The following is a 26,897-nucleotide window of genomic DNA, read 5'->3' on the forward strand; positions in this document are numbered from 1 at the left end:
GGGCATCCTTCAGGTGTCTGTTGTGTTCCACCTCAGAGGAAATCCTGTAAGTGATCTTTTACTATAAACCATGTCTTACGATTCTGCCCTACTAGCTACCTGCCGAAGGAGCAGCACTCCAACCTGTTAGACCATTCCCTTAAATATCCATGAAGGTCTCAACATTAAATTTCAGGAAAATTTCTTTTAAAAATCATTGTCAACTACAAAAATCTCACATCAAGTACATAAGCTCTGCATTTGTAATGAAATCAAGCCTGACATGAATGAGATACATTAAACATAGTCAAGCTAGCAGACTCATACTAGCCTGAATCTTCCAAGAATTATTGGAATTATTGATATGCTCTCAAATGTTCATAATCCTGGTCCCAACGTATTGATGCATCTTCAAGCCTGGCTTTACCTGAAAGTCAAAGTGCAATATCCTTCAGAAAACTCAATCGCAATGCTCTAGAATTGGAGGTGGGGAGATATGTCCTCTTTCTATCACTAGCTGCCATATGGCAAGTTTAATGACCCTAAGTGAAGGCGTACAGATGAATAAGTGAATCGATACTGTCTTACATTAAAAGATTGCATGTTTAGTGTAGTAAAGAATAGAACAGCATACATAAGTGTCAGCTAGCATGTATTTGAAAGTTGAAAAAAAATCAAATGTAAATCAAATCTAAAATACAAATAGAAATATTTAAATTATAGAGCAGTTTCTGTGAAGTCAGAAGCAGAATTAATTGGAAGAATCTTCTGCTCTTAATCCCTATGCAAATGACAGAAGCAGGGTCAGGTACCATATTTACTAATTGGTAGGATTAACAGAGGCTCATTTGCAGTGACATAGAAATAGCATCCCACTTTCAGGTTGTTCGTCTCCTCAGAGCAGATGGAGTAATGGCCAAATGGATTGTCAGAAAAGAAAACAGACGGTAGAGAATGGTGTCTCATAAGGATCAGCACTCAGACAATTGCATTATATAATTTACATTAAAATGACTTCAGCTTTGAAATCTAAAGCTCAACTTTTAATTCTGTGGACAACATCAAATTGGAAGGTTTTTTTTAAATTCACTTGTGGGGCATGGGCATCAATTGGCTGGCCAGCATTTATTGTTCATCTCTAAAGGTGGTAAGGAGCTGCCTTATCAAATTGCTGCAGTCACTGTGCTCTAGGTAGACCCACAATGCCACGAGGGAGTGAACTCCAAGATTTTGACCCAGGTGACATTGAAAGGATAGCAATATATTTCCAAGTCAAGATGAGGAGTAGCTTGGATGGAACTTGCAAGTGGTAGTGTTCCTATGTATCAGTTTCTCTTGTCCTTATAGATCATAGTGTTTGAGAGTTTGGATGGTGCTGACTAAAGATCTTTGGTGAATTTCAGCAGTGTATCTTGGAGGTGGCACGAACTGTGCTACTGAACAGTGGTGGAGGGAGTAGATGTTTGTGGATATAATGCCAAACAAGTAGCTGCTGTATCTTGGATGATGTCAAGCTTCTTAAATGCTGCTGGATTTACACTCAACCAGGCAAGTGAGGCATATTCCATTACATTCCTCATTTGAGCCTTGTAGATGGTGAACAGGCTTTGGGAAGTTCTAGTATTCCTGGTCATATAGGCACTGTATTAATATTGCTAGTCCAGTTCAGTCTTTGGTCAATAGTAAATCTCAGGCTGGTGCTATGGAGGGAATTCAGTGATTACAATACCATTGAATATCAAAAGATGATGGTTCAGTCATTTCTTATTGAAGATGGCTGTTGCCTGGCATATACGAGTGATGTAAATTTTATTTTGCATTTTTCAGCACAAGCGTGGATATTGTCCAGGCTCTGTTGTATTTGAACATGGATTGCTTCAGTATCTGAGTTACAAAATTATGGTGAACATTTTCATTCCTGATTGCACAAATGAAGCAGCTGAAGGTGTTTGGGTCTAGGACAAAAGTCAAGCTATTCAGGGACTCTTGTGGTGCAGCAGTATCTTTGCTACCTCTGAACAAGCCAGCCTAGGTTCATGTCCCATCTGCTCCAGAGGTGCATAATAACATTTCCAAATAAATTAGGGAAAAAAAGTTAATACTGTAGAGGACTGCAACAAATGTCATAAGAGCATTAATAAACTTGCAGAATAGGCATATAATTGGAAGTTGTAAGTCTAGGTAAGGTAGAGAGACAAATGGATCTCAACGTACAAATTCAATCAATCAATTACTAAACGTTGCACAACAGGTTAGCAAAGCCAGTTAAAAAAAAGTTGACTTTATTTCTAATGCGATAGAAGCAAAACAAAAGTTCTACTAAACTTGTACTGAGCTTCTGTCCAACCACACCTAATAGTATTGCATGAAGTTCTGGGTGCCACATTATAAAAATGGATAACAAGGCACTGGAGAGGGTTCAGAGGACATTCATGAAAGGTGATATTGGAAATGCAGAACAAAACAATAGGAAAAGGTTTCTTTGCGTTTGAAAAAACAAATGTATCCAAGCTAAGTGTTAGAAAAGCTTAGCAGGTCTGGCACCATCTGTGGAGGGAAAGCAGAGTTAACATTTTTGGCCAAGTGACACTTCCTCAGAACCAAAAGGTTAACTGATTTCTCTTCACAGATGCTGCCAGACCTGCTGAGGTTTCCCAACAATTTTGGTCTTTGTCTCCGATTTACAGCACCTGCAGTTCTTTCGGTTTTTACAGGCCCGAGTGTTTCCTGGTACATGGAAGTGCAAAGTTATTCATTCTAGGAGGTGAAGTAAGGAGACCATTTCTTGAAATTAAGGTAGAGTTACAAAAGAGATCTGAGATTAGAGATACATAAATTGTTGAAACTAGCAAACATAAAAACAAGAGTCCAAACAAAGTAATAGGCTCATTTTCAAAATACAATTGCCATGGAAGAAAAATGTTAAAATTTATAAAAAGCCCTGATCAAAACAAAATTTCAAAAGTTGTATATAGTTCTGCTCTCCATGCTTAAAACAGAAATATAGAACATTAAGTTTTATAAAATTTACAAGCAGCCCTAAAAAAAACTATTTAATACCACTAACATTAGTTTATTTTGTTCTTATAACTGAATAGCAGTGGATAGACCCAATCACATGCAGTACACACAATATTGGAGGCAGAACCAGATGTAAAATTTGAAAATAATTTGCTGAGTCATTATCTGGCACTTTCTTGCCTCGGGGAAATTTTGTTGGACGTAGGTTTGATGTGTGGCAGCTAACAGCACTTCCAATAAAAAAGTGAATAAGACAGGTTTCTGGTACTGCCAGGTGGTTGTTGTCCAACTTCCCCCCCCCCCCCCCCCCCCGCCCCAAGGTTGAAATATACCTGGAGGCCACAGCAGTTTCCAGACAGCAGGCTGAAGCCACTGACGTCTTCTCTATGATTCATGGAGCTACTGTGAAGAGAAGACCTTAAGCCATCCTGTCAAATGAGTTTCTTTCCTGTCTTCTGTAACAGCTGTAACCACTCCAGGGAGAGCCTCATACTAAATTCCTACTGATGAAATTATGAGAAATAAATTCAAGTCCTATATGCACTTCCTAATGTTTGGTACAAATTAGCACTGACACAGGTATATTGCTGGTTGCAGCACTGTTTCACTGCTGGAGGGTTATCCATTTGGACATGCCTTCTCCTTCCTGCCTCAGTAGTGCCTGCTACTCCCGGTGAGTTGCTTACATGTCTAGCATATTATGAGGATGGGTATACTGGCTTGAGAGTGCAAAGGTTTATCAGAATGATTCCTAGATTGGCAAGTCTATGGGACTATATTCACTGGGAATATGGAAGAATGGGGGTGGGGGGGGTGAAGAGGCTTGCTGGAAAACAAAAACGCACATAAATTCCTAACAGGATTAGATAGACTAAACACAGGAAGGATAGAGTCCAAATCCAAAAGGTCACAGTCCGAAGGATGTGGGGTAGGCCATTTAGGATAGAGAGGATGAGGAATTTCTTCACCCATAGAGTGCTAGACCTGTGGAATTCTGTGCCATGGAAAACAGTCGAGAACAAAATGTTGAATATTTCAAAGAAGAAACTGCATTTTAGGGCTGAAGGGAGAAAAGGCTATATGGAGAAAGTAGAAAGAGGGGATTAAGTCAGACAAGTCAGCCACGGTGGCTTAGTGGTTAGCACTGCTGCCTCAGTGCCAGGGACCCGGGTTCAACTCCAGCCTCAGGTGACTGTGTTTGCACATTCACCCCGTATCTGCATGGGTTTCCTCCAGGCACTCTAGTGTCTATGACCAAATTTTTGTTCCAGTGTTCAAAGTTAATAAGACTATCACAGTCTGCGAGCTTTTGGAAAGATTTGAAGACTGAAGGAAATCTTGATTCGGAGATGCTGTGTTGGACTGGGGTGTGCAAAGTTTTAATTTTTAAAAAATCACAACACCAGGTTATAGTCCAACACTAGCACTAACTTTCGAAGCTCTGCTCCTTCATCAGGTGGTTGTTAAGTACACAATTGTAAGACAAACTCTTGCCAGAAGACTTGCTATCTTCTGTGATATTTAGGTCTAAACATTATACTTTTTGATGCTACAATATCTCTAGGCAATTTCATAATCTGCTTATTTCCACTTTCACTTGCATCTCTGTAGCTGCACGTCATCTCCAGCTGTGAAACTGGGCTGGCAACCAACAATAAACTGTGCCATTGCTGATTTGTAACCAACATTAGGAAACATAAAAAATGACCTGTTATTCTAAATTTCATTACAAAAAGGGGCAGAAATTATGACTTGCATTCAATAAAATCTCACAGTCACATACGTATCACTCTCCCACAACTATAGTTCTGCTGCATCTGTACATCACCTGTTTTACTAATTTGTAAAGTTAACAGTACAAACTGACAATTGTAATCTGAGAACACTCATTTTATTAAATATCTACGGTAAAGTTTATAATAAAATGCAAAGAGTTTCTATGGATCTGAAGAGTGGTTTGCTCAGAGTTAAACTTCAAAGTCATAATTTTCAGCATGCTTTCTCAACAACCAACTTGCATTTTAATAGGAGCAAAATTACTGCATATGTTGAATTCCATACTGAAAAAAAAATGCTGCCTGACCCACTGATCTTCAGCACTTTTTTGTTTTCAGTACATTTCAATAGAACCTTTGGTGCAACAAAACATTCCCGAGTGCTTAAAAATCTTGAGTATCAGAAATTAAAGGGCTTGTGTTGAACAAGCCCCTATATGAATTCATTGATATTATGAAAATATCAAACTTTCCCTTAAAGGTAATCGGGCGTTATGTGGAAATTAAATGTAAAAATTCAGTGTTATCCAAGTGATATTAAACAGTTCTAACATTTATTGACATGAAAAACAAGCTTTCATTACAGTATAAAGTGACTTGCACAACATTGGGATATCCAAAGCATTTTAAAGTCAATTAACTGCTATCAAAGTATTGTTACCATTGTAAACGTAGGACCAAAGATTGGAACAGGAGTAGACAATATAGTGCAATTGGGCAGACAATTTCTACTCAAAAAGAACACAAATTAACCTACATTAGTGGTGAAGGAGAAATGTTTACCAAGGGCAGGTAGGGAACTCTTGTTCTGAGAATTGTATCCTGAGATTTTTATATCAACATAAGGAGAAAGCTGGGACCTCAGCTTACTGAACATTCAAAAGACCACATAACCAATAGGAACAGTTTTCCAGAGTTATCAGCCAAGATTTTAATTCTCAAGGCTCGGAGTGGGGCCAGAATTCAAACCTTCTGACTCAATGCAAACACTTTAATCATTCTGACACCCAATTAATGCAAAATATATTTAAAAACTTCAGTTATAACATTAAATATATCCCAACACAAAATTTAATATATGCCCAAACAGAGAATAAATCAATTTACATTGCTCTATGGTTGACCTTAAAAGCTTCCTTAAAAAATTCAGGAAATGACTTAGAATTTCATTGAATCTTTGCAAACAATGGGTTAATAAGTTTGCTTGGCAAGAATGATTCTTGAACATGTGGGACATCTGCCTGTCAGAATAAGTAATGTAGAAGGTGCACCAGCATCATGGAAAATACCATGAAGCGAGTTTGCTTTCTCCAAACCAGGTTTGTTCACACTCAAGCACCCTTGTCTAGGCCAACATATGACAGCCTGTGACAAGTGACAGGCAAGCACGTATTGTCCATCAAACCATGTTTCGATGAAGTGTAAACTTCGTGCACATAGTTTTTAAGAAATGTAAGTTTTTTGTTGGAATGGAAATGATTTTTGGGGAGCAATGCGAGCAAACTGTGGCAAGTTGATGTTGCTCTCGTCTATATTTATGCTTTATGTTTTATTTTCTGAATCTGTTTTTAAGTTAAAAATTATTCAATCTAACTTGGTTCAGCAGTATGACCTTAAGCAAACAACTGTGCTTGTGCAACATCGAGTCGATCAGGTACACATTGCATGGTTGTTAGTCATAAATTATTTTGTTTAAACTGGAGTACGTTATTTACTAACAACTGTGACAAAGCCGCAAGAATCGGCCTTTTATTTTGTCTGTCCCTCCGCGATGTTTTCATCAAAGTCACTGCATCTTTCTGCTCTTTTGCAATAGCCAAGAAGTTGAAAGGCACTTCCGAAAGTAATGAATCTTTGATGTGTTTGGAGGTGATGTCCTCAATCTAATGGTATGGTATCATCCGAGGGTCTGTGGTGCAGCGGGAAGTGTGCCGATCGACCCCGAAGGCATATCTTAACAGGATGATTAAAAATATACCCGCCATCACCGCCGTTAGATCAAAATGTAATCTTCGATCTTTTTCGCATAGTCCTTTCAATTCCAATGACATTTCACCGCCTACATTTTCCCTCCTTCAAATATTGCGTACGTCAAATCAATATTTAAACAAACAAATATTTTTCAACTTAATGCGGAACAAGGCTGATCGCTATCCAGAAGGGTGAAAAAGGATTAGATGGACAAATCCTTCAGACTAAAATTATTCGGCTTGGTTACTGAGTTTTGTGGCTCGACTGACAGTGAGAGAGAAGTCAGCCCCCTAATTATAGCTACTCCCCGCTGCCAAGGAGGCCCGGAATTAATGACATCCCCAGTTTCGGATTTTTTTTAAAGAGTACACAAAGTTCTTCAGTACTTTAGAAGATTGAAACCGCTGTGTAAACTTTCTCCACGCCCAGAATTTTTGAAAACATAATGCTGTCTTAATTATTAATCGTTAACCACCAGCTCCTGTCAATCCCCTCGTTTCCGTGTTGATCCTGGATGGAAGATCCCTGGATTTATCTGTATGTTAGATCCCAAGTGACCTGCCATTAGGATGCTAACCGTCCACAGAGACACCGCTTCCTGGTTACACGACTCTTTGGTTTGCCCAAGTGTGAAATATTCGGATGTGTATGATCCTTCCCCAGAGGGCCACACGAACTAACGTGTCTGACTTGAAACTGCGCATCACTTTCAACCTTTGATTCAAGCTTAAGCTTGTGACTATTTAATCGTACTTTAACATTTTCAGACAGCAAGACAGGCCAAATACACAGTTATTTTATCTACAGCATTAGGTCTGTGGGGGGAGGGGGGGAAAGATTGTAAATTTCTCAGTCAAGTTGCACAGATATAGGCTACTTCGAATGTGCAGTAAATTAAAATCAAGCAAGCAGTCAATACATAAGCGACTCCAAACAACAACATTTTTGTCTCTCAGACTCGAAGCTCCTGGCGCCTCCTCCTGCTCCTGTCATCCCCGTAATGTATTATTAACCGGCGTTGTTGCTCGATCAGGCTTTGGTCAGTAACATTACACTGGCAACGGGAAGTTTGGTCTCCAGTCTCCTAGAGACGTTCACCCTGGGTTTCCTCACCTTTTCCATGAAATGAGCAACACACTTTTATGGAAGGAGAGGAGGAGGAGGAGGAGAGCTGCTCGGAACCGCCGGTAAAAATTATAAATCCAGCCGTGGAACATAGACGTATGCGGATCCTTTGAAAGTGAAGTTGCTCCAGATCACTGGAAACGTGCTCATTTCTTACAAATAAAACTGTCACCTGTCCAACCGCCTGCAATGCACTTTATACAGTTCTTACTGACATATCGTTAGAGCAACACACACTGCCAGTTGATTGCTGACAAAATGACATAACCTGCCTCGGACACGCTCTCGGCTTTTTTTTGGTGGAGCAAGAACTCTTAATAATGTATTGCACACATCACTGAAAGATCGCACGGACAAGTTCATTTTGCTTAGACACAGACGAACTCTCGACCCCTCTTTTTATTTTGGGTTCAGTAATGTTGAAGTTGTATTTTTTTTCGATCTCTGAGCAAAGAGCATCTCCCAGACAGCGAGGCTTAGATTTTAAAAACCGTTTCTCCCTCTCCCCCCCCCCCCAACACTCCGCTTCATATTCCCTTACCTGCTGAGTGAACGGGTTCTCCTTGATGTAGCTGAAGACGAACGAGGAGAAGAGGAGGTCTTCATTTAGTCCATAACCTGCCATCGTCAGCAGGAGATAGATGGAGGGATGGAGGAAGAGTGGGAAGGTGGGATGACGGATTGATGGGGCTGACTGCGAGAGAGAGAGAGCAAGCAAGCAACGGCCGTTGGTGTCCGAGCCGCAGTCACGTGAGCGAGCGCGAGCCTCCCGGGTCCGAGTTCCAGATGGCAGCCCGCGCGCCGCTGGCCGCCTCCTCGATCAGCAGCAGCACCGCCTCGAGCACCACCTGTTGCAGCCTCCCCTGTCGCCCTCTCGCAGCAGCCCACACCGCTGCCCCAAACCGGAGTCTTCCTCAATCCCTCCTGCAGTCAGTCACGTGCGCGCACGCCTCCTTTTCCACCCCCACTCCCTTCACCCGCTGGCGTGACACGAGTCCAGAGGCAGCGAAGCCAAAGAGGATGCTTTGGTGTGCGAGTGGGTTGGCTGACAAAATCAAGAGTGTAGGGCACAATCAGTAACGAGATTTCAAATGGTGCTCACTGACACCATGGAGTTAAAATTGCCAGCAAAATGCAATACAAGAGACTTTTCCCCCCCTTTCTCCCCCGGTTATTTCTACTCCAGGGAAATAAGGCAAAAGTGTCACGTGTGCGGTCCCAGCTTCCTGGCAAGTCCAGCAGAGGGGGTTGGAAATGACAGGTAGATTGTGTTACAATTAGTCGCCGAGTCCTGTCAAGGATTGAGGGATTCCAGATTGGGTCTGACTGAGAAAGAAACAGAACCAGTTAGTTAATTTTCTTGATTGATCTTTCCTCGCAAGCCTTTCCCTTATAGTCACCTCACTTTCTCCTTATAGTCACCAAAGCAGACGATGCAAATGAGGCACCATTTATGGTGTTAACGCAGCGTGCTCAGTACAGTCCAGCACCTGAGATTTCGGTTGTCCTTTTAACTTTCACTTTCAGTCCCAGGAGACACTTGCCCACCAACCGTCACTTTTCAGAGCTATAATCGGACCAGATTCCACGAGGAATGTAATATGATTAAATAAATCAATTCCCACCAGGGGCCATGTTTATACAGCGTTTCAAAGATGATCACTTATTCTCTGCGGAACTGTTTTCACAGTCTTCGCACGAGTCCAAACCCCGGAGTGGATACGAAACGGTTGCTGATAACGCGCTGAGATCGCTGCAAAATTGGTGCTTTGACACTAATCAGCTACTGCAATGTTTCCTGCCGAAGATTAACCCTTTTAAATGTAATCCAATTTTCAATCTTTATAGAATGCGAAATCCAGAATGCACACTAAACTTAAGGTTGCACACTTTTAACCAAAGTCACTCCGGTTTTTTTACCCCCTTCGAGGTTCTGCTGCTTTACCACTCGAACCCAAGAGCTTGGGGCTGAATTCTTTAATTATCAGAGCTAGTTAGATCGGTCATGGAGCTACGGATACCACAATCCTACGTTGCTCACCTAATTCTCGGGAGAGATAGTTATTCCGACCAGCACTTTTCTTCAGATTAGAAATCAGAAATTGTTTGTAAAAGGACTGGAACCTCACACCGCCTCTTTCCTCGACCGCCAACCTTCTTTTCCAGGCAAGAAATCTGGTGTGCCGATAGTCTAAACAGTGTTCGCCGACAAGATTATAAAAACGTTCTTCACGTCTAGCTCTAATTTAACAGCTACCACGATGTTTCCTCCTGACTGCCCGGGTTAATATAAAAAGCGTGTTTCCAGGTCATGTGAGGATGATGAGCTGGGTGTCTATGCAGGTGCTGAATACGTAATGGAAAACGACTGAAACCTTGGAGAGTTCCGTTGCTATCGCCCAATACTCCACAACAATATAGTACAGCCTACTACTGCACGCAAACCAGCAGCCGCGATCTCACAAGATTTTTATTACGGCACAAAAGCCGACACTTTCAAGCCAGAATGTTTGGAGGGTCCAGCTTTCAACTAAAACCAGCAGCAAGAGAGGGAGACGAGGTCGCCTGTTTTAAGAGGAAGCAAAGTTTACGTTTTCGATCCACTTACTCGGGTAATGAATAAACGCGCCGTGCACAGAATTCTCTTCCAAAAATAACAGCGTATCGTGGGAAAACACAGTAAGACTATTACTGTTTGTGGAATTAGCTGCAGACCGTATTGCTTTCCTATCACTGAAAAGCGAAGTACCATAACAGCGCTTGAAACCCGTGCACCGATTTAGCAACACTTGCATAAGCATTATGCTATGTAGTCATCCACAGACAAAAATGTTACTAAAACTATAGATATATATAAATTTGCGTATAAAGTTTACTCACTTATTGAAAGGAATTTGCGCTTAGTTTTTTTGGCTTCAGTTCAGTAATAGGCTTCGAATACTTATTACCGGTTCTAGCTTCATATATCTCGAAATTCACTAACTTTACCACATTTAGCAACGCACAATGGAATATCGAAGTATGTTGCTCTCATGAAAACTATTTCACAAGTAAACTGTGTTTTGTATAAATAGGTCTGCAGGTTGCGTCCGGAGCTATGCTCCTGGTCTATTTGGCATTTCCTTTCGATATTAATTAGATACGCTGTAGGGACTCGTTGCCATGTGACTGCTCCTGCTTTCTCCTCGTCCTGCTGCATTGGCAGTACGCTAAGCAAGTTAGTTCGTGTACAGGCTGCACGAAGCCGGGTGCAAAGTGAAATCCAGACTTCCGACATTAATCTTTGAGTCGGCTTTGAACAGGCGCGAACTCAGAATTGAAAAAGGCGTACATTTGCTCTATTCTAAATACGGTTTACTTTCTATTTGACAACAACAGCAAAAATTGAAACACTCCACTTTTAACAGTATTTTGTAAAACGTCGTTCCCTTGTTTTTATACTCTATAGCACTGGCTTTTCAAATTTCATTTGAATTCCTGATCACCAATTAAAAATACGTGGGAGAGTTTATGAATTATTCCAAATAATCTTCTACAGCGTGTCTCGATACACACAGGGGAAGAATGAAGGCAGGACCTATTCACACATCGTTCTCAAAAATTTCTACAGCCTACATAGGTAACCTAATCCTTGAATATTAAGCATGGAGACCTCACCATTTTAAAGCCACCTTTCCTTCTAAATAATTCTTTCGAAATTATCTTCTCACACGTAGTAACGTCAATCTGCTCACCATATTTTATGGATTTATACCTTTGCATTATAAGTCTGTTTTGATATACCTAGTGTTGTTTTCAGTACCTTGCTAACTAATGTGGAACTATTTCTGTCCCTGGCACTGACCAACACACTCTCACTTCGTATGGCATTCTTTTTCATCATCATCTCTAAACTGGTGCCCATTCTGCTGCCACTTCAGTTTAAACCCTCCACAACCATACTAATGAACTGTCCCACAGAGACATTGGTCCCAGTACTATGGAGTTATGAACTGCCCATTTTGAGTAGGTACCCCTGTCTCAGAACTTGCCCCAATACCCTAAGTATCTGAAACTCTCCTTCCATGTCTCAAGCCACACATTGATCCTCCCTATTTTATTTCTATTCTCTGCATGGTGCTGGAAATATCCCTGAGATTATTACTTTCAAGGTCCTGCATTTTAACTTCCTCCATAGCTTCTGAACGTCTGACTTTAAGACCTCATTACCTGTCTTCTCTATGTCATTGGTACCAAAATATGCAGAATTTCTAGCACCCTCTCCAGGATGCTTTTACCTGGTAACACATCATTCAGGACTCATGATGGGGGTTACAGAAATACCTGTCTGTCCCCTAACAATGGGAATCCCCCACAATAATTGCATTTCTATTCCTTGCTCTTTGTTCTTGTGCAGTTCCCTTTCCCATTAGTGCCATTGTCTGAGCTGGAATTTTTCAAGATGTTGTAGTCTCCAAAGCAGAAGTGTGCACAGCAAACATTGTAAATACTCTTGTACTTCCCAGTCTTTTTGAGGGCCAATCACTCACTACCTTGAACTCCTATTGTATACGGGGTGGCTACTTCCTAGAAAGTTCAATCCAGGCAATAATCATCCACTGTGGTGCTGAAGGTTGTGATAGCTTCATATATGACTCCTCAATTACCATCAATTCATCACATGAAACTGAATGTAAACGCAAAAGCTATGATGTTCAAGTTGAGTGTGCAAACAATAGCAACAACAGAGAACACCAAACTGAAAGTCTACTAAGCCTGCATCCTTTGCAAATTCCTCTACAACATTGAAACTTGAATATATGTTATACAGGAGGAAATGCTAAACAGTTTCCATTTTTGCTGTCTCAGACTTACCTTTGGTACTTCATTGCCAAACATAGTCACTAATTCAGGTCCTGCATCCTGTTAATTAACTGCTAAACCAATTTCTCTGCTGGTCTGACCATGTTTATCAGATAGATAATAACAATATACACAATGTAGCTGAAACATGTGTTGCTGGAAAAGCGCAGGTCAGGCAGCATCCAAGGAGCAGGAGAATCGACGTTTCGGGCATAAGCCCTTCAGGAATGAGGAGGGTGTGCCAAGCAGGCTAAGATAAAAGGTAGGAAGGAGGGTCTTGGGGGACGGGCTTTGGGAATGCGATAGGTGGAAGGAGGTTAAGGTGAGGGTGATAGGCCGGAGAGGGGGTGGGGGCGGAGAGGTCGGGAAGAAGATTGCAGGTCAAGAAGGCGGTGCTGAGTCCGAGGGTTGGGACTGAGATAAGGTGGGGGGAGGGGGAAATGAGGAAGCTGGAGAAACCTGTATTCAACCCTTGAATGCAGGGATGAATGCAGATTTCTCCAGCTTCCTCATTTCCCCTCCCACCACCTTATCTCAATCCCAACCCTCGGACTCAGCACCGCCATCTTGACCTGCAATCTTCTTCCCGACCTCTCCGCCCCCAACCCCTCTCCGGCCTATCACCCTCACCTTAACCTCCTTCCACCTATCGCATTCCCAAAGCCCCTCCCCCAAGTCCCTCCTCCCTACCTTTTTTCTTAGCCTGCTTGGCACACCCTCCTCATTCCTGAAGAAGGGCTTATGGCCGAAACGTCGATTCTCCTGCTCCTTGGATGCTGCCTGACCTGCTGCGCTTTCCAATCAACACATTTTTCAGCTCTGATCTCCAGCATCTGCAGTCCTCACTTTCGCCTATAGATACACTGTAGTCAAGAAACCACAGACCCAAAATTGGACATTCGAAATTGATCCACAATGAGAGAAATCAGTCCTAACTGAAAATTGCCCAAACTAAATTAAAAGAGCAGCCAGCAGCTGTCAGCTGTAGAGAACAGTGGGAACCAAAATCAAATAGGTTGAAGGGGTACCAGTTACAACCAGAGCAAGAGTTGTGTACTGGAGAAGTGTCAACCAGAAACTCTGGCACCTCAATTACCTTCGTGTATGTACTTTCCATGTCCCAGCATGGCAACAGTGAAGGGCATTGGTGTGGCCTCATTGAATGATTTGATCCCAACTCATAACCCCATTGGCCAAAGGTCACAGAATATTCTTGAAGATCTGAGGGATAGGGAGGGATAAAAACACACACTTGGAAGCCATCCCCTACGTGAAGGCTCAACCTAGCCCAACCACCTGTAGAGAGAAGTTCTGCCTTGACCTGTGAGATTTTTGTTTGTTTCTATTCATTCATGGGATGTGGCAAACATCAGCCAGGCCTACATTTATTAATCATACTTAATTGGTCAGCTGGCAGTTAATTGTCAACCACACTGTTTTGGGTCTGGAGTCATATGGAGGCCAGACCAGGTAAGGATAGCAAATTCCTTCTTTCCCTAAAGGGAATCAGATGAGTTTTTCATGACTCCATTAGACTCCTAATTTCAGATATTTATTGAATTCAATTCCATCACCTGCCATGGCAGGATTCAATCCCAGGTCCCCAGAACATTACCTTGGTCTCTAGATTAATAGCCTAGCAATAATACCACTTAGCCAATACCTCCCCTGACCTAACTTCATGGAAGTTAGCCAGCCTAATGTCGGAGAAGAAGGAACTTCCAACACACGTCCAGCTCAAACACATGGATCATTGTGGGTAAAATCCTTTCTCAGACAGATAGAGCTAGACAGAGACTAAATATTGTGGGAATTTGGGAAATGTTCTTATAGCATTTTTAAAAAGGAATATTTTGTTCATAAAATTGAGTTGAACCACAAACCAAACTTCATATCCATTTGTGCACCCCACCAACAAAAGTGCTTAGGTACAGTGTTATTTAATACATAAACTGATCAAAGTGTCCAAAGCTGAGACAACGTTGGTGTCCCTGGGAGGCCTTCAATTTGAAGTGATTGTATAACCTTCGAAATTGAACCCCACTGACCTTGAACTCTCTGATATTATGCCTGAGCCTTATTTAAGAGGGCAGCTGCCCACGATGGCAAGGATTCGTGGGTGAAAGAGGGTGAAGATTTTTGACTCATGATCGGGCCTTAAGCCAAGTGCTGGTAACATGAGGAGGGCAAAGAGCTAAAGTCAATGCAGGGTCAGAAACCAGCAGAAAATAGAGGCAAGAAAGCGGAGTACAGGATCAGATGACTAACAAGGTGGTGAGAATCCAACTATAGGGGTCAGGAACTCACAAGAATACAGAGAAGCTAGAGTAGGGCAGGAACCCATAAGGTAAGAGATGGTGAAAAGGGAGAAGCTAAAAAAAAGCTAATATAGGGGCACGTATCCACAAGAGTGTGAGAGAGCAATAAATTGAAAGAAAGCCAGAGGAGAGATGGCACTGTGCCCAGAGTGGGAAGCAACAACACTAAGAAAGTACCTAAATAAGCGCTCCAGGTGGTTCAACCACTGCAGTGAGCAGATATTGGATCCAGGACTTTGGGACAGATGATCAAGGTAGCAAGGAAAGTTAAGGGAAGTGCATTTTAAAACTTAAGGCTATAATGATAATCAGCTGCATGGAGCAGCCAAGAGACAGAGAATGAGAGAAGATGAAGCTAAGTAAGGAGCTGGAGTTAGTGAACCACAAACTGGAGAAAGTAAGAGTGAAAGTAATAGCAGGAAAAGAGGAACCAGGCAAATAAAACTTGGAACTGTTTCAGACCCAGTGCGATAGAGATTACCAGAAGCGCAATAAGCAGTCAGTGATCAGGATGCAACCCAAAAAACTGTAGATGAGGTAACTGAGAAATGCAAAGACCTACAAGTTGTACTCAGAGTCCTGCACCTGGTAGGCAAAGAAAACAATGCCTACGTGAGATTAAAAAATTATACTCCCAACCCTTTGTGCAAAAGATATGCACATTTGGGACAATGGGATCAGATGAGGACAGCAAGTATGGGAATGACTGGGAGGAAATGGAAGAACAAGCCCATAGATTCACCAAGAAAGGGAGTAGATCTTTCAGCACTCCATGATTTTACCCTGCCCTAACGAACCCACTGACCACAACTTCTCAGGATAGCTAGAACAACAATCCAATTACTTACACAACCCTACTCGCAGTGGTGCAATTGGCTGAGACTACAAAAGAAATCTTTTCATTTGAACTCACAGCCGACCCCCTGATATTTTATGACAGCATCCTCCAACAAAGGGTTCTCCACGGGCTCAACAATGTTGAGAAGATAAAATTAATGTCAACATGCCTGAGGAGAAAGTGAGGACTGCAGATGCTGGAGATCAGAGCTGAAAATGTGTTGCTGGAAAAGCGCAGCAGGTCAGGCAGCATCAAAGGAGCAGGAGAATCGAGCCCTTCAGGAAGGGCTCATGCCCAAAACGTCGATTCTCCTGCTTCTTGAATGCTTCCTGACCTGCTGTGCTTTTCCAGCAACACATTTTCAGCAGTCAACATGCCTGAGCCCTGCAATCCATTCTGCCTTACCAATCCTCAGAATCTGTGAGGAAAGGAGCTGCAGGCCATGAAAGCAATTCCTGATCCCAATCCAAGAATACAGGCCAGGATCTTGGACCTGTCCTGGACAGTGTCTCTCCCAAGGCTCCAACCTTGGGAACCAAAAGACAGCTGGCCTTGCCAATTCAGGCCAGAAGAGGCAATCCTTGGCGCTGATCAGCTCTCAAGGTAAAGAGATGGTTAACCCATTCAAGAAAGCGCTCTAGCCCAGAGAGACACAGCTCCTTTACAAAGGCTGCCAATGGTCCCACTAAGACATGGTGGAGGAGCAAGTGCCCAGCAACTAGAGACCTCCCACTTTGGCAGGTCACATATAATACATGTGCGTGTGTGCATACACACACACACTACACCTCTTCTTCAGTATACCCCAAACCTGATGTTCCATTAATCCATCCTGGTCATAGAGGGGCATTGTAATAAATGTCTGCTACCACTGTAACCCAGATATGTCAGTGCATCCTGGTCATACTGGGCTACAGCACCATATAGTATGATAGATAGCCACCATCATCATTTTTGTCTCTTAGCTATTTTTCATTTAGCCTTCTAAATTCTAATCATCTGGGCTTCTGACAGTGCCAATGCACTGACCCACTTCTACCTCTCCCTTTTGGGATTAACAATTGTTAGGCCTGAAGTGAGCCTTAACACACATGTAATTGACTGATAAGAGGAAAATTTGGAGAATTTGATAAAAGCAAACTTTAGGAGGAGTTTGACCAAGCATTAGCCCAAGGCCAGATAGAGTTAGAAAAAAAATCTCCACAGATGGAGAAGGGTGGGGAGGTACCTAACCTTGGTCAGTTACTGTAAAACAGATGCCACCTTAATCCCATCTCCAGTTTGATGATGTACAGCCTGTAGATCTACATCATCGGCTGCATTGCCAGGATGTAATTGTTGGGAGCGTGAGTTGGGCACAAGTATACATATCCTGACTATATGTGGTTTACTCCACTGGAAGCAAGACAATGTGAGAATGATGTTTTGTGGGTCTATCCCAACAAATCGACAGCATTTGGGTGTAACAATCAATGGGTTGTTTCTAGGAAGACAGATGGGAGCTCAGATTAGTGCTGCCCAGACTCCAAGGGTGACTGGTTGGGTTTTTTCTCAAATAGATTGAAAGAAATGGGATGTTTCACTACTGGCTAGAGAAAAGGCTAGAAATTGGGCAATAATGCCTTGGAAAGTTCATGGCGGAGCTATGCCCGTACAAAATTAAATTGAGCTAAATTCCATCAGAAGTTTACCCTGAGGACTATCCCAGAAATACCCTATACAACAATGTAAACATTGCTCAGAGGTATTTGGAGTTCCTGGTGGATGGAATGGTGCAGCAAAGAGATTATTTCTCAACCTAGAGGACCATTGGAGGAGATTGAATTGCCAGAGGATGCCAGCCTTGTCAGAGATCACCACCTTGATCAGTACCATCTTCAAAGGACCAAGCTGCAATGCAGAAACAAGGTCAATGACCACTTCATTCCACCAGGGTAAGTGCCAAATGCAGCTCTCTGCGATCTCACACTCACTCCATCCCTGCCACTGCACCCACCTTCCGTCAAAGCTTTTGTCCCATTGTCCTCTCTGTTGTATGCAACACCTGCTCTCTTTCGCTCATCTGACCCCAACCATCCAATACCATTTACCCTGAATACCCTGTGTGCTTTCTCCTCACTCCCTTAGAACACTTCTGCATATTGCATCCATATGCACCAGAACTAACGGCTGTGCTATCTACTTGCATCTTTCTCATTAGCTTCCTTTATGTCACTTCAGGAGAAGATATCCCATAAATGGGTGGAATGGCAATGGATTTGTAGTGGGTTCCCAGACATCTATGTCCTCACTCCTATAAGGAGAGAATGCTTGACCTCATAGGAAAGGAGCAAGACTGCGCCTGTGGGATGCTGAGACATCCATGTCTGGGCATTCCAGGATTTTGACTCAGCAACAGTGTAGGAACAGTGGATCCCATTTACCACACCCTGAGAAAAATAACAGGAAATTACATCACCACAGAAAATGGCATCACCAACCCAAGGAAACCTAACACATAAATCTGACAGAATTTAGCATGCCACCAGTACTTCATCCAGAGGCTCACTGATGATGTTACCTAGTATGGTGATGAAATGTCTGAAAACAAACCTTCCAGCTCAGTGAGCAAACCTACATCAGGTGTAGAAACAATATATTTTCAAGCCAGAATGGTTGATAGCTTAGAGGGGAATGTGTAGGTGATAGTCTTCCTGGGCATCTGCTACCCTTGGGCTTTTAGGTGACAAGACTTGGGAAGTTGCTCTAGTGCATTTTGTAAATGGTACACAGTGCTGTCATAGTGCAACAATGCTGGACTGAGTGCCAGTTAAGCAAGTTGCTTTGTCCTGGATGGCATTGAGATTCCTCAATATTGTTGGAGCTGTATTCACCTAGAAAAAGTGTACAGTCTTCCATCACACTTCTGACTTGTGCCTAGTAGGCAGCCTAGGAGGTACAGGAGATAAGCTACTTGTGTGCGTGCTTTGCCTTTAAGAAACACTACCCTTAAGGACACTATGTGCTGTGGGTATACAAAGTCATGACTCTGCAAAAGTGAGGACTGCAGATGCTAGAGGTCAGAGTCTAGATTAGAGTGGTGCTGGAAAAGCACAGCAGGTCAGGCAGCATCCGAACAGCAGGAAAATCGATGTTTCAGGCAAAAGCCTTTCATCAGGAATGAAGGCAGGTAGCCTCTGGGGTGGAGAGATAAATGGGAGGGTGCTGGGGCTGGGGAGAAGGTAGCCAAGAGTACAATAGCCAAGAGATGGAGGTGTCACGACTCCATCTAGCAGTCAGCCTGGCAAGGATGTGCTCATAAAATCACCAATGCTTGATCTTATAAATAACTAAACTTCCTCTTGGAAAGGAGGGGAACATTGTACCTCTATGTGTACATTGTTTTAAAGATATTTCACCTTTAAAGGACTTCTGTGCTGTGTGTCTACATCATAGTTACTCCACCTACCAGCAGGCTCAATTGGGTGTGCAATCCATACACACAGAAACCAGTTGTTCTGCTGTAATGTCTGATTTGTAACTTATAGCTTGTTTTGCAGTTTAAATAAATTAAGGCAAGGAATTAGACAATCATTGATGACTGGTTGATTATTAGACCAACATCATTAGCATGACATGGTGCCATCAATGAACCTTCTATTAAAAACTTTGAAAGAGCCAACAGTGTAAAGAGTCCACACAAAGTGAAAAGAGAAAAAGCTGAAGGAAATTCTGTGGAGGAATATAACCTTTCTGCAATATGGATTAAGAAAATAGTAGGTGGATAGACCTAAGAAAGTGCTTAAACTGAACACTGAAAGCAATAACTGCAGAACTGAATTGGAGCTGTAAGAAAGCTATGCTAAATGTTAAAATTAATCAGTCAGACCAGGAAAACAAGTCTGAGGTCTGACGATTGTTTTCTAAAAAGCACAAGATTTTTTAAAATTGGAAAGTCTGCAATATGCAAATGGAAAAAGTCTCAAGTTAAAGAGAAACTAAAATGGCCATTCCTCTGCTATTTTAAGAAGATGAATATTTAAATACTTTGAAAATCATTTGAAACAAAATCAAGCTCTTTATTGAAAGAGTATTGCTACATTTAAGAAGTTTGGGGCTTCAATGTAATACAGCAGATTTTACAAGAAGAAAACAATTAAAAGGCAACATCAAACAACAAGCAAGGGAAGGTCAATGGCCTTTTCAAAAGAGCCACATAATTCCTGAGTTTAAATTGGGGAACAACAGCTCACCTAACAGAAGTTAAAATGTTCAAACAGTGTTCAGATCAATAGTTTTTAGGCTCAGATGTATCCAATGTGGAATAGCAAGCCATTAAGATCTGCTTAGCAATTGGGAATGGAGAATCTATACACAATAAACACTGAATAATAGCAAAATAATGATTAACAGCTGAAGAGCTAAAAGATACCTGAAAGATATGGATCTCATTAGAAGAGTAATTCAGAGTCAGGGTAAACTTTTGTATTCATCAACTAGAATTAATGCCATTTAGACAGAAGCCTACAGAATCCATTGACCACTTCTTGAGTAGATATAAAGAAAAGGATTCTGAAATAACTGCACAGAGGCTAGTAACTTGTCACCAAGTCATCTTTTATTTACACGAGGAGAGTCCTTGACACTGATCCAGCTCCCTCAGAGGCAGCTTTCAGAGTGAACAGAATCTCAGACACTCCTATTTTTGTCATTCAGGGTTCCCTGATTGGGGCTGTTACTCCGGTCCAATCGGGGAACTCATATTCTATGAAGTCCATCTGGCTGACCTGATTAAATTCACTGCATATCGCTCCCTCTGAGTCTGAGGACATAGGCTAGTTTTCTTTTTGCAGCTCCTCCTGGGGTATTTCAGCACCGGAACAGGTTCCTCCAACTCAGCTTCTGATACAGGCAGTACATAATGCACAGAAGCTTGCCTCTTGGTGCCCGAAGTATCTTGGAAGAAATTTATTCTCTTCTTTAGGCAGCAAAGGCAGCATGGCGGTGACATCTGCCATGTCCAAATGAGATTCTAAGACATTTTCAATGCTTGATGGAGAGTGAGAAGCCATGGGTTCTGAAACAGTCAGAAAAACTGGGGCTGACACAATTTGCAACTGCTCCATTTGTAAGTTTGCACCTTTCTTCTTGTCCACTCGCTTGTTCAGGTCCATCGCAACTTCCCAAACATCATACATCACTGGATCTGAACTTCCGTTGACCATGCCTCTTACCAGTGCAGAGCCATTCCTGTAGTTCCAACACCAGACTTCATCCCCTGAAGTAAATTATTTCTATTGCTTAGTGGATTCTTATGTGCAGTATTGGCATTCTTGATGCCATTTCACAGTCTCTGTACCCCCCAGGTCTGGGAATATCAGGTTTAACCTGGTGCGAAGTCTCCTCCCTGTTAGCAACTCTGCTGGAACTAGTTGCATGAAAGATGGTATCTAGTGAAGCGGTGGGCAGATACTTTAAGTGTGCCTTTAAAATTTAGACTGCACTTTCTGCCATACTATTGGATGATGGACAATATGGAGCTGTGTCTATACTTCGAATACCATTTGACTTTAGTTAAAAATCACACAACACCAGGTTATAGTCCAACAGGTTTAATTGGAAGCACACTAGCTTTCGGAGCGACGCTCCTTCATCAGATGAGAGTGGAGGGCTCGATCATAACACAGAATTTATAGCTAAAATTTGCAGTGTGATGTAACTAAAATTATACATTGAACAATTGATTGTCTGTTAAGCCTTTCATCTGTTAGAATACAGTGATAGTTTCACTTCTTTCATGTGTAAATCACAAAACCTTTTTTTTAAAGTTGCATTCTCGGGTTACCTGTTAACAATGGTGATAGCTAGACAATATGTTGAAGGTGTTAGCCCCCTGTGTTCTCTTTCTATGACCTGATGTTTAGATTGTTATCTCACTTTTTAGATTAGAATCAGAGTTTTACATAAATTCATGCAGTTTTTGAGCTCAGAGTTCTACAAGAATGTATGCAGTTTTTGAGCAAAGTGCAATGTAACTCTGCAAGTACAAATTAACCACACAAAATATATGTGTGCATGTGGGTCTTTGATTGTCGGTATGTGTCTGTCTGTCTGGGGTGGGGGTTGTAAGTGTGAGAAAGTGTGTGTATATGTGTGTGTGTGTAGTGAGTGCAGAGTGTCTTACGTCTGTGAGGGGGTGCATGTGTGAGTGTGGGAGTGTGTGTGTCTATAAGGGTGTGTGTGGGTGTCTGTGTGCGCGTCTGTGTGTACCTGTGTCCATGTGTATGTGAGAGTGTGTGTGTGTAAGAATATCTGTGTGTGTGTGTAGTGCAATGGTGATCACCTGTAACGTGACATGAACCCAAGGTACCGGTTGAGGCCCTCCCTATGGGTACCGAACTTAGCTATCAGCCTCTGCTCGGCCACTTTCCACTGCTGCCTGTCCCGAAGTCCACTTTGGAGGATGGTCACCCGAAGGTCCGAGGCTGAATGTCCTGGACTACTGAAGTATTCCCCACCTGGGAAGGAACCTTGCTGTCTGTTGAATGTTGTGCGGTGCCCATTCATCCGTTGTCGTAGCCTTTGCTCGGTTTCCCCAATGTACCATGCCTCCAGGCATCCTTGCCTGCAACGTATAAGATAGACAACGTTGGCTGAGTCACATGAGTACCTGCCATGTACAAGGTGGGAGGTGTTCCCACGCGCAATAGTGGTATCTATGTCCACAATCTGACGCATCTTGCAGCATCCACCGTGACAGGGTTGTATGGAGTTGTCCTGAGAGCCGGGCAGTTTGCTACGAACAATGATCTGTTTGAGGTTTGGCGGTTGTTTAAAGGCAAGTAGTGGAGGTATGTGGAAGGTCTTGGTGAGGTGCTCATGCTCATTGATAATGTATTGCAGGACACGAAAAACATGGCATAATTTTTCAGCCCCTGGGAAGTACTGAACAACGAAGGGTACCCTGTCAGTTGCAGCACGTATCTGTCTCCTGAGGAGGTCATTACGGTTCCTTGCTGTGGCACGTCAGAACTGGCGGTCGATGAGTTGAGCATCGTACCCCGTTCTTGTGACGGCATCCTTGAGTACTTCCAGGTGTCCGTCACGTTCCTCCTCATCTGAGCAGATCCGGTGTATGCGTAGGGCTTGTCCATAGGGAATGGCTGTTTTAATATGTTTTGGCTGGAAGCTGGAGAAGTGTAGCATTGTGATGTTGTCTGTGGGTTTGAGGTAGAGTGTGGTGCTGAGGTGTCCGTCTTTGATGGAGACGCATGTGTCAAAGAATGAGACAGACAGTCAAGAGTAGTCCATGGTGAATTTGATGGTGGGATGAAACTTGTTGATGTCACTGTGTAGTTTTATCAGTGACTCCTCGCCATGGGTCCAGAGGAAGAAACTGTCATCAATGTACCTGGTGTACAATGTTGGTTGGAGTTCCTGCATAGAGAAGAAATCTTGTTCAAACCTGTGCATAAAAATGTTGGCGTATTGGGGTGCAAATTTGGTCCCCATGGCTGTTCCGTGTGTCTGGATGAAGAATTGGTTGTCAAAGGTGAAGACGTTATGATCGAGGATAAAGCGGATGAGTTGTAGGATAGTGTTTGGAGACTGGCAGTTGTTGGTGTTGAGTACTGAGGCTGTTGCCGCGATGCCATCCTTTTGGGGGATGCTGGTATAGAGTGACGAACCATCCATTGTGACAAGGAATGTTGCCGGTTCGACTGGTCCGTGGGTGCTGAGTTTCTGTAAGAAATCCGTAGTCTCGCAACAGAAGCTGGAGATCCCCTGTACAATAGGTTTCAAGATGCCTTCCACATAGCCGGAGAGATTCTCACATAGGGTCCCATTGCCTGACACGATGGCACGTCCCGGTGTGTTGGCTTTGTGTACCTTTGGAAGGCAGTAGAAGTCGCCTACATGAGAAGTACGCGGGATGAGGGCGCGTAGGGAACTCTGAAGGACTTTAGGTAATGCTCAATTTTCCTGCTGGTAAATGATGGCTCGTTATCTGTGACCAACACTTTCAGGAGTCCATGTATTGCAAAAGATGCACAGTTTTTCAATCGCCATCCCCATGTTTGACAACTGAACTCTATGCACACCCAGCTATTTTGAGTAAGCATCCACAATGACTAAGAACATTGAGCCCATGAAATGACCTGCATAGTTGAGATGTAATGAGTCCAGAGTTTACCTAGCCACTTCCACGAATATGGGGGGACTGCTGGCAGTAATTATTGTCCTTGGTAGCACTCTGGGCACTGCCCCATCAACATAGCTATGTCTGCATCTGATCCTGGCCACCAGACAATTTCTTGCCAACATCTTCATTTTGGAAACCCCTGGATGACCCTGGTGGGGTTCAGCAGTATATAGCGGTGACCTTTGCTTGGGACAATCACTCTTGCTCCCCACAATAGTGTGCGATCCTCTATTGCGATCTGGTCTCCTGGGTCCAAAAATGATCCGCTTCTGGTTGTGATGGCCTTTTGGTTTCCCCCATCACCACCCAGCTGTTTCAGTTTTGACAGGACCGGATCTTTGTGTTAAAAGTCTGATATTGACAGTTGTGATGAAGTGTGTCCAGGATATTTAAAACTGTTATGGATTTTTCCAGTTTTGGTACCACCAGTGGTATATCTGTTAGCCGGAGGCGGCACAATGCATTAATTATTTGGCCTCCCAGATGATGTTCCAACTTGTAAATATACGCATTAAGAACTAGAGTCAACCACTGAATTCAGCCTGAAGCTATGAACAGCACTGTCTTGTCCTCTTCAAGTAGACGTAGGAGGGGCTTGTGGTCTGTTATTATTACAAATTTATTTCCATAAAGGTATTGCTGGAACTTCGTGACTCCAAATATGACTGCCAAACCTTCCTTCTCTACCTGGGTGTATTTACACTCTCCATTAGCTGAAGTCCAGGATACATATGCTTTTAGGTGTTCCTCTCCATTGGGCCACCTACGAGCTAATACAACCCCAAAAGCATACAGCGAGGCATTGCATACCTATACCAGAACCCGCATGGGATCACAGTGTGCCTACCCTTTGAGAATTATAAATGTTTCCTCACTACCCTGAAAGCTATGGCTTGGCTATGTGACCATTTTCAAGGCTGACACTTTAAGACTTGATGCAAAGGTTCTAGGATGGAGGCCAGGTTATATGCAAACTTTCTGTATTAATTCAGCAGCACAAGAAAAGATCTAAGCTTCATTGCAGATGTGGGAGAACATTGATCATGCACATTCTGTCTTCCAATAGGTGTAACTCGGTCTTGTCAACTCTATAACCCAAGTAAGTCACTTCGGGTGCCTAGTACACACATCGTTCCTTCTAAGGTGCACAGTCATCTAAGACAAATGTCCAAGTTCTCTCAGCGCCCCTTATTCATCTTACCTTATTAATACGTCATTAAGAGAAATGGCAACCTGGGGTAAACCTTGTAAAATGTTCTCCATCGTCCACTGGAAAAGAGCACAGACTGATTGGTACAAACCTTATGGGTATTAATTGTAGCATACTTCTGGGAATCCTCAACTAACCACAATTGCAAATATGCATGACTTAAGTCCAGCTTTGTGGACGACAGCCCTCCTGCCAGTTTTGCATATAAACCCTCTATGCGAGGGATTGGGTATTTCTCCAGTTATGAAAAGCAGTTTACTGTTTGTTTAAAATTGCCACAAAGGCAAACCTAGCCATCGGGCTACACAATCGGTATGACCAGTGCTGCCAATTCCATAAACTGAGCTGGTTTGATCATTTCTTTGTTTTCCAGCCTTCTTATTTCTACTTTTGCCCATAAAGCAAATAGGGTTTTGGGCAGGCCTTGCAGAATCGTCAAATTGCTTCCTGTCAACATGTAAAATGGCCTTGGCACCATTGATAGTCCCTGGACTTTCCTGAAAAGCTTCTGGGTATTTAATTAGGACCTCAATCAGGCAACCATTTTCTAATCAAAAAATGCTGAGCTAATCTCGATGAATTTTTCTCAATCAATTTTGCCCCATCAAGCTTGCATCTGAGCCTTTTAATACAAATCAGTAGTAACCGAACCTGCTTTAATAAGAGTTCAGAACCAATGTTGTCACTTTAATCTGTAAAGTTTCCTCAGCATAGGTTTTCAATCTTGCTGAGGTGTTGCACAAACTTAAGGATTGGAGTCCAGAGTTTGAAGCCTGTTTGAAGTCCAGTTCGTCTTCTGCTAGTAGTGCTTTTGCATAGTTACATCTTTAATCCCAATACCACATGGTCTTTTGTTAAAGACTGATTCCGCAATTACTGATACATTTGTGCCAGTATCGACCTCCATTAGAACTGGGTGAGCATTTAAGAGTTGCTGCAAAGGTGCCAGGTGGAGGCCAGGTTACATGTGAAGTTTCTGTAATAATTCAGCAGCCCAAGGAAAGACCTAAGCTTTGGAACAGATATGGGATCACCTTTGATCATCCTCACTCTGTGTTCCAATCGGTGTAACTTGGTCTTGTCAACATTTATTTTGATTGGTTCTGATTTGGATGATGCTAAGCAATTTATCTGTTACAAACCAAATGTAGTAGACTTTCCAGGGTGTGCACTCTCCTGGACACTGGCCTGTGAGTTCTCTGACTCAGTTTAGATCTAGTGGGATTCTTTTGTTGTCTTGAGTCAAGATACCAGCAGCAACTACAATGGCTTGCCCGTCCTGATCCTGAAGAAAGTTTTAACTATTTAGCCAAGGATAGGCTTTGTTTTGAGGTTTTGCTGGATGTTGATCTAGAATCCCTCTGTTCAGGATATGTTCTGAATGGGGCTATACATTTGCCTTCACTCAAGTGGTATTCCAGAAGCTCAGTCAGACTGGTGAGGGTGTTTACTTCCATCAGCATACACTGCAACTCATATGCTCTACTGGTTTATTTTCCAATGATTAAGCCAGTTGTAGTGCCGGTTTGAAGTCCAGTTCGTCTTCTGCTAGTAGTACTTTTGCATAGTTACATCATTAATCCCAATACCACATGGTCTGTCAGCATCTCATTAAGGGTCAAACCAAAGTCACATT

The 26,897-nt window shown here is 42.6% G+C and overlaps 1 protein-coding gene, 1 long non-coding RNA gene and 1 pseudogene across 6 annotated transcripts in view; 1 reads left to right on the forward strand and 2 right to left on the reverse strand.

Annotated features, from left to right (window-relative positions):
- ppargc1a (peroxisome proliferator-activated receptor gamma, coactivator 1 alpha) overlaps window positions 1-10,875 on the reverse strand; it is a 701,995-nt gene extending 691,120 nt beyond the window's left edge. Inside the window, exons 1-2 of one of the 5 annotated variants that reach the window (XM_087986816.1) lie at window positions 10,752-10,875; window positions 8,413-8,916 (exon numbers count right to left, since the gene is read on the reverse strand). In XM_087986816.1, the coding sequence (XP_087842942.1) occupies window positions 8,413-8,477 (65 nt within the window). In that variant the 5' untranslated portion in view covers window positions 8,478-8,916; window positions 10,752-10,875. Of the gene's footprint in view, window positions 1-8,412; window positions 9,198-9,912; window positions 10,087-10,751 lie in introns of those variants that run through there. The other 4 variants (XM_087986810.1, XM_087986811.1, XM_087986820.1 and 1 more) reach the window with 4 other exon arrangements.
- LOC148152117 (uncharacterized) overlaps window positions 10,283-26,897 on the forward strand; it is a 79,091-nt gene continuing 62,476 nt past the window's right edge. The window contains exon 1 of the long non-coding RNA XR_015757116.1: window positions 10,283-10,483. This is a non-coding gene — a long non-coding RNA (uncharacterized LOC148152117). The remainder of the gene's footprint in view (window positions 10,484-26,897) is intronic.
- Window positions 10,831-23,597, reverse strand: LOC148152118 (uncharacterized; annotated as a pseudogene).

The sequence above is a fragment of the Chiloscyllium plagiosum genome, unplaced genomic scaffold, assembly GCF_037043375.1.
Source record: "Chiloscyllium plagiosum isolate Xiang-an unplaced genomic scaffold, Cpla_swu_hap1 HiC_scaffold_1, whole genome shotgun sequence".
NCBI classification, from domain to species: domain Eukaryota; kingdom Metazoa; phylum Chordata; class Chondrichthyes; order Orectolobiformes; family Hemiscylliidae; genus Chiloscyllium; species Chiloscyllium plagiosum.